General features: G+C 51.3%; 1 protein-coding gene across 2 annotated transcripts in view; it reads left to right on the forward strand.

The window, feature by feature from the left end:
• The window catches only part of Prkcg (protein kinase C gamma), a 30,820-nt gene that overhangs the window by 7,093 nt on the left and 16,265 nt on the right, over positions 1-7,462 (forward strand). For both annotated transcript variants that reach the window (XM_008827728.2, XM_017796803.2), the window contains 6 exons: positions 2,225-2,336; positions 2,531-2,662; positions 4,281-4,437; positions 5,838-5,972; positions 6,263-6,350; positions 6,646-6,675. In XM_008827728.2, coding sequence (XP_008825950.1) covers positions 2,225-2,336; positions 2,531-2,662; positions 4,281-4,437; positions 5,838-5,972; positions 6,263-6,350; positions 6,646-6,675 — 654 coding nt within the window. The remainder of the gene's footprint in view (positions 1-2,224; positions 2,337-2,530; positions 2,663-4,280; positions 4,438-5,837; positions 5,973-6,262; positions 6,351-6,645; positions 6,676-7,462) is intronic.

Consider the following 7,462-nt stretch of genomic DNA (forward strand, 5'->3'; position numbering starts at 1 on the left):
CTCTGCCTCCTGAGTGCTGGGATTAAAGGCATGCACCACCACACCCAGCTGGCAAATAGTTTTCAAGATTTATTTTTATTATTTCTCTGTGTGTGCACGCGTGCGCCCACTGGTGTGCGTGTGCCTGCATGTGGGTGGGTACCACTGAGGCCAAAGGCATCAGATACCTCTGGAGCTGGGGTTACATGCAGTTGTCAACTATTCGACATGGGTGCTGGGTCCTGAACTCAGGTCCTCTGCAAGAGCAGTATGTGCTCTTAACCACTAAGCCAGCTTTCCAACCCCAATATCCAAACTTTAAAAGAAGGAGGCATTACCTTGTGGAGTGGAATGTGGGCAGAGGAGGCTCATTGCTGGTGTCCTGAATTCCTGTATAATGGGACCCTGGAACTTTTGCATTGCTTCATGATACAGGATATTTATTTCCATTTGACAGAGGAGGATGCTGAGGCTCAAAACTGGGAAATGAATTTGCTCAAAAATCACACAGCAGGGAAGTGGCCTAGCTCTTTCTTAGATGTGGAGCTGTTCTGGGCTGGCAGTCATAACTGTTGTTGGGGTAACAGTCCTGAGGGAGTCAGTGAGTCTCTAGCTCAGTTCAGCCCTCTGGTGCCTGCTGTAACTCATCTCTGCCCCACGCAGGACCCAGGGAAGGCAGCCCATGACCTGGCCCAGCTCAGAGTGGCCTCACAGGTCCTCAGAGAACAATTTGTTGCAGGTGGAAATGGTGTTGGAAGTCTTCATCCTCCTCATGTTCTGGCCAAGTGCTACTTTGTTAACAAGGCCTTCCCTGACCACTGCAAATTTCAAGCCTCCAACAACTTCAACTCCCCTTTCTCTTCCTCTTCCTCTCTCCCTCCTCTCCTTCTTCCTTTTTTCTCTCCTCCTCCTTTTCCTTCTTTCTCCCTCCTCTTCCTCTCCCTTCACCTCCTCTCTCTTTTGAAGTACTAGGATCAAACGCAGGACCTCATACATACTAGACAAGTGCTGAACCATTGATCTACTCCCCCAGCCTCTTTAAAATTTCTGAGATAAGGTATCACTAAGTTACCTAAGCTGGCTTTGGACATACTACATAGCCCAGGCTGGCCTCAAACTTCTGATCCTCCTGGCTCAGCCTCCAGAGTAGCTGGGATGCCAGGCCTGCACCTGCGGCCATCCTTACCCCTGCTTCATTTTTCTCCTGAGCAGGTATGGCCATTTATCTTAACATATTTATTTATTTTCTGCATTACTATGCTGTCTCTCTCCACTAGAAAGCAAACTGCAGGGGGCAAGGAGGTTTGTTGCTTTGTTTTTTGAGGCAGGGTCTCATCAGTCCAGGCTGGCCTCAAAGTGGCTATGCAGCCAAGGGAGGATGACCTTGAACTCCTGTTCTCCTCTGCATCACCACATCCAGTTTATGTGCTGCTGGGGATCAAACGGGATTTCATACACATTAGGCAGGCACTCTACCTACCAATGGAGCTACATCCCCAGTTCCTGCATGTGCCAAGCTTTGCATTGTACTGATGCAGAGCTGGATACCAGTACCAAGAGCAGGCCTGGCACATAGCAAGCTCCTAGTGACCATGAACTAGAAAGGTTCCCCTCTGGCCAGGGATGGGGCTTGGTTAGTGCAGTGCTTTCCTTGCATGCAGGAAGCCTTAGGTTCCAAGTCCAAACATGACAGTCCACGCCTGTAATCCCAGCAGAGGCAGGAGGATCAGGAGCTGAGGGTCATCCTTAGCTACATAGCAAGTTTGAGGCCAGCCTGGGCTATGTGAGACCCCATCTCATAAACCAAAAAATAAAAAGTCATGGGATTGGGGACATCGCTCAGCAGTTAAGACTTGCTGCTCTTCCAGAGGATCTGAATTCAGTTCCCAGCACCCACACCAGGTGGCTCACAACTGCCTGTGACTCCCAGTCCAGGGGATCTAATGCCCTCTGCTGGTCTCCTCAGGCACCTGCATACACACAGCATACACACAAACACAACACACATTTAAAAAAATCCCCTCTGGCATGTGTGGTGGCATATGTCTTTAGTCTCAGCAATGGGGAGGCAGGGGCAGGTGGATCTCTATGAGATCGAAGCCAGCCTGGTCTACATAGTGAGTTTCAGGCCAGTTGGGGCTACAGGGAGACTCTGTCTCAAAAAGACCCCCCCCCCAAAAATCCCCTCTCCCAGGGTTTTAGGCTCCACCTCCAGCGCCCCTAAGTGACTGTTCTATATCCCTAGGACCCCCGAAACAAGCACAAGTTCCGCCTGCACAGCTACAGCAGCCCCACCTTCTGTGACCACTGTGGCTCCCTCCTCTACGGGCTGGTGCACCAGGGCATGAAATGTTCCTGTGAGTATGCCTTCCTGGTTTCCAGCTGCACCAGCAGAGATCAGACGCTTGGGCGTGAGTTAGGGGTTAGGTGGTGGAGTGGGGTGGGGCTGTCCTTCAACCACAGTGCAATGTCTACGATTCCGGAGGAATGCAGGGTTGGGACTGGTGGGGGCGGCGAGCTTAAAGTACTATCTCTAGCTTTGTCCCACCAGGCTGCGAGATGAACGTGCACAGACGCTGTGTGCGCAGCGTGCCCTCCCTGTGTGGTGTGGACCACACGGAGCGCCGTGGGCGTCTGCAGCTGGAAATCCGGGCTCCCACGGCTGATGAGATCCACATCACGGGTGAGACCACGCCCCCTCCCTGACCACTCCCTCTCCCTTAGTGTGACATCCTCCCACCTGTGGTGTACTGTACCCCAAATTGGGAGCCACACCCCCTAATGCCCATACCTACATGCCTAACCCCTCCACCCCAATCCCAGCTGCTGGGCTCCACCCACCCACGCCCCTTGTAGCCTGAAGCCCCGCCTCCAGCTTTAGTCTTTCACATAAGATCTCATGGAGAGCCTAGGCTGCCCTCGAACTTGATATGTAGCCGAGGCTGGTCTTGAACTCCTGGTCCTCCTGCTTCCACGTCTCAAATGCTGAGATTACGGGCATGCACCACCATGCCAGGTTTCCCTTTTTTGCTGGTATGGGAAGGTTGAACCTAGGACTTCATGCATGCTAATCTAGACCTCTACCGCTGAGCTACAGTCCCCTCCCCATCCCCCTTTCCTCTTGTAGCCATCCCAGGTAGCAGGGTGATTCAAAGTGTGGGATGAGAGGCAGGATCCAATTTACCAAGCAGGGTCAGATTTTTGGGCTCCTGAGTCCTAGTGGTAGAAAAGGTTCTGGATCTGATTTCTGAGAACATGGTCTGGGCAAAATGCCTTATGCCCTGTTGATTTGGGGGCAGGGGTGCCGCAAGGAGTCACAGAGAAAGGAGACTGACCTTGAATTCTTTTTAATATTTTTTTTCATTTTTAACATTTATTTATTGTGTGTATGGTTATGTGTGTATTTTTGGTTGCTTTTTTAAAAAAATTATTATTTTTATTTTATGTGTATGAGTGTATTGCCTGCATGTATGTGAGTGCACCCATGTCGTACAATGCTGCAGAGGTCAGAAGAAGGCTTTGGATTCCCCTGGAACTGGAGTTAAGGATGGTTCATAGCCGCCATGTGGGTGCTGGGAATTGAACCCGGGTCCTCTGCAAGAGCAGTCAGTGCTCTTAACCGCTGAGCCATCTCTCCAGCCTTGTTTTTTAATTTTTAAAAATATATTTATTTCTAATTTTATGTGTATTAGTGTATTCCTACACGCATGTAAATGCACCCACCCATATTGTACAATGCCTGTGGAGGTTAGAAGAGGGTGTTGGGTCCTCTAGAACTGGAGTTACAGGTGGTTGTTAGCTGCCATGTGGGTGCTGGGAATCAAACCCAGGTTCTCTGCAAAAGCAGCCAGTGCTCTTAACCACTGAGCATCTCTTCAGCTTCCACATTTTGTTTTGAGACAGGGTCTTCCTGTAGCCCCAGCGGACTAGGATCAGGTCGCTATGTGGATCAGGCTGGCCTTGAACTCACAGAGATCCTCCTTCCTCTGCCTCCCAAGTGCTAGGATTAAAGACATGCACCATCACGCCTGCTGCGGATGTGTATGTGTGTGTGTGTCTAAGTGTGTGGGTGTGTGCCTGCCACAGTGCATGTGTGGCGATCAGAGGACAATTTGCTAGAGTTGGTTCTGTCTTACCATCTGGGTTCTGGGGATTGAACTCAGGTCATCAGACTTGTCAGCAAGCCCCTTTTCCAACTGAGCCATCTCTCCCTCCCTGACCTTGATTGTGAACTGTGGGAGGACTGAGAGCCATTTCTTAGGCCTCTAACTCAAGCTACCTCCCTGACATTCCTCTTTCAGTTGGTGAGGCCCGGAACCTCATTCCCATGGACCCCAATGGTCTGTCTGATCCCTACGTGAAGCTGAAGCTCATTCCAGACCCTCGGAACTTGACAAAGCAGAAGACACGGACGGTGAAAGCCACACTGAACCCCGTGTGGAACGAGACCTTCGTGTTGTGAGCTCTGGGACTGTGATGTCTGATGCAGGAGGATCTGAGGGTCCTAGTATCTTATGAAATTTCAGAGAGAAGTTAGTGGGAGATGTTAGGATAAGGGGAAGTCCTAAATGTGGCAGGAGCCAATGGAGAAAGGAATCAAGTGATTGAATGGGGGAAGGGGGAGGATTCAGAAACTGAGAGACAGATCTCAGGGTATTTAATCTCTCAGAACCTTCCACATTAGAGTGAGATCAGAGGAGAGACAGAGGAAAAGCAAGACAGGACTCTTAAGAAGCAGAGATTAAGAGGACAGGCAAGTGGATGTAAGATATTCAGACATGCCAGGCATGGTGGTGTATGCCTTTAATCCTAGGACTCAGGAGACTAGGCAGATCTCTGTTAGTTCAAGTCCAGTCTGGTATATATAGTGAGTTCCAGGCCAGTTGGGGCTACAGGGAGACCCTGTCTCAAAAAGACCCCCCCCCCCAAAAATACTCAGACAGGTAGTTAGGACAGGTGGGGAGAGGAACAGGAAGAGGCAGCCCTAGAGAGAAAAGGAGATCCAGAGGAGGAAAGAGAGAAAAGGGCTGGAGGGTTTCAGGCAAAGCACAGAGGGGCAAACAGGTAGAAGCAATGAGAGAGGGAGACAAGACTAGTGAGATGCTAAGTATGTTTGTACATGCCTATAATCCAGCAACTGGGAGGCTTAGGATGGGGTTGTGTGTTCAACAGGAAGAGGCAGCCCTAGAGAGAAAAGGAGATCCAGAGGAGGAAAGAGAGAAAAGGGCTGGAGGGTTTCAGGCAAAGCACAGAGGGGCAAACAGGTAGAAGCAATGAGAGAGGGAGACAAGACTAGTGAGATGCTAAGTATGTTTGTACATGCCTATAATCCAGCAACTGGGAGGCTTAGGATGGGGTTGTGTGTTCAAGGCCAGCCTGGACTATATAGAAAGAAAAGACAAAAGACAAAGGAAGGTGGGAAGAATTAAGTGTGTGTGTGTGGGGGGGGAGACAGAGACGGAGAAGCAGAGAGACACAGAAAAGGAGGAGGAGGAAGAGGAAAAGGAGGAGGAGGGGGAGGGCAAGGGACAGGAAGGGGAGGTAAGGATGGCAGTGGAGTAGCAGGGAGAGAGAGAAGGCAGAGGTGCGGGAGGACAGATTCCCAGAGAGAGCAGGGACACAGAGACTCAGAGCAGAAAGGGAAAAGGACCAGGAGACCCAGGTGAGAATGCACCAAGAACCTGGGAGGATCTGAAGGAGCCAGTGATAGCAAAGTTTATGATGTATGACCTCCAGTATCCATAGTGGGGGAGACTCACTTTGTGGGGTTCTGAGGTGGGGAAACGTTCAAGCACACAGGGCAGGGAAGTGGGGAGCCATGCATTTGGCCCCTCATTCTGCCCCCACCCTTCCCACAGCAACCTGAAGCCAGGGGATGTGGAGCGACGGCTCAGTGTGGAGGTGTGGGACTGGGATAGGACTTCGCGAAATGACTTCATGGGAGCCATGTCCTTTGGTGTCTCAGAGCTGCTCAAGGCCCCTGTGGATGGCTGGTGAGGAGCCGGGCTGGAGCTGGTGGTGGACCTGAGTGTCCCCTCCTCCCTCCTTTAGACCACCATCTTTTCCTTCCCTTCCCCTCCCTTTCTCCTCCACCTCCTTTTCTTCCTCCTCTTCCTCTTCTCTCTTCCTTGCTCTCCCCCCTCTCCTTATCTCACTCTTTCTCTCTCTCCATCTGTGTCTGTCTTTCTGTGTCACTTTCCTCCCTTTGGATGTCTCTACCTCTCCCATGGGTGCCCCATTTCCCCCCACTCCTGCCCGGCCCTGGTCTCCGTCTGTATGTCAGGTACAAGTTACTGAACCAGGAGGAGGGCGAATATTACAATGTACCGGTGGCCGATGCTGACAACTGCAGCCTCCTCCAGAAGTTTGAGGTACCCTGACTGACTGACTGACTGGCTTCCCCAGGGGAGCCCAGCCCAGCCTCCCTCACTTCAGAGCTGGCTTTGCCCTTCATCCCTGGTAGACCACTGGCTCTTGGACTACAATTCCCAGAAGACCCCAAGGCTCCTTTCTGTACTCTTCTAGGGGGCTAGGCACCATGGTCTGATGGGAGTTGTAGTTCTCCATCCCCATGGCTTTGGGGTATTAGGGACCCTCGTGGGTCCTGTTCTAGAAAAATCACCTGTTTCTCTTGGGGTCCTGACTGTGTGTTTTCTTCTCCCCCAGGCCTGTAATTACCCCTTGGAACTGTATGAGGTAAGTAGAGTTGAGATGTTGTGTCTGTCTGATCCCTAGTAGCCCCTCCCCTGATTCCTGCCTTCAGGTCTACACATGAGTTGATCACTTATTTTCTGCCAGTATATCCTGCATTTGATGAATAAGCCCAGTGACTCTCTAAGGCAGAGATATCATGACAGGTACTTATTAAGCTAAATTACTAGAGGCTCAGGGCACTGGGGAAGCCTAGAGGAGGTATTAGCCCACCCTGGAGGAAATGCAGACAGGGAAGGCTTTGCTTGAATTGGCCCTTGAGCTTTTCTGCCTTTTTGTGGACAGGACACTACTCTCTCCCTTCATTCAGCCACTCATTCACCCACTCACACTATTTCCTGAAGCATAGCACCAGTCAGGCCTGCTCTGGAGTAGAGTCAGTCCATTCCCCAGGGCTCCTCTCTAATGGAGGAAGAAGCTGAGACATTCAGAACAAGAATGTGTTTGATGGTGGAAACAGATTCAGGCACCAGTGTGCCAGCACAGCCTGAGAGACAGAGGGAGGGAGGGAGGGAGGAAGGGAGGGAGGGAGAAGAGGAGGGACAGAGGGAGGGATGGAGGGGAGTAGGGATGGAGGGAGGGGAGGAGGGACAGAGGGAGGAAGGAAACTCTCTTCTTCCTTCACCTATTAAAAATAGCACTCCAAGCTGGGTGTGGTAGCACATGCTTTTAATCCCAGCACCCGGGAGGCTGAACTCTATGAGTTCAAGGCCAGCCTTGTCTACATAGTGAGTTCCAGGCCAGCTGGGGCTACAGGGAGACCCTGTCTGAA

This window comes from Nannospalax galili, unplaced genomic scaffold (genome assembly GCF_000622305.1).
Source record: "Nannospalax galili isolate Female #2095 unplaced genomic scaffold, S.galili_v1.0 scaffold632, whole genome shotgun sequence".
Lineage (NCBI taxonomy): Eukaryota > Metazoa > Chordata > Mammalia > Rodentia > Spalacidae > Nannospalax > Nannospalax galili.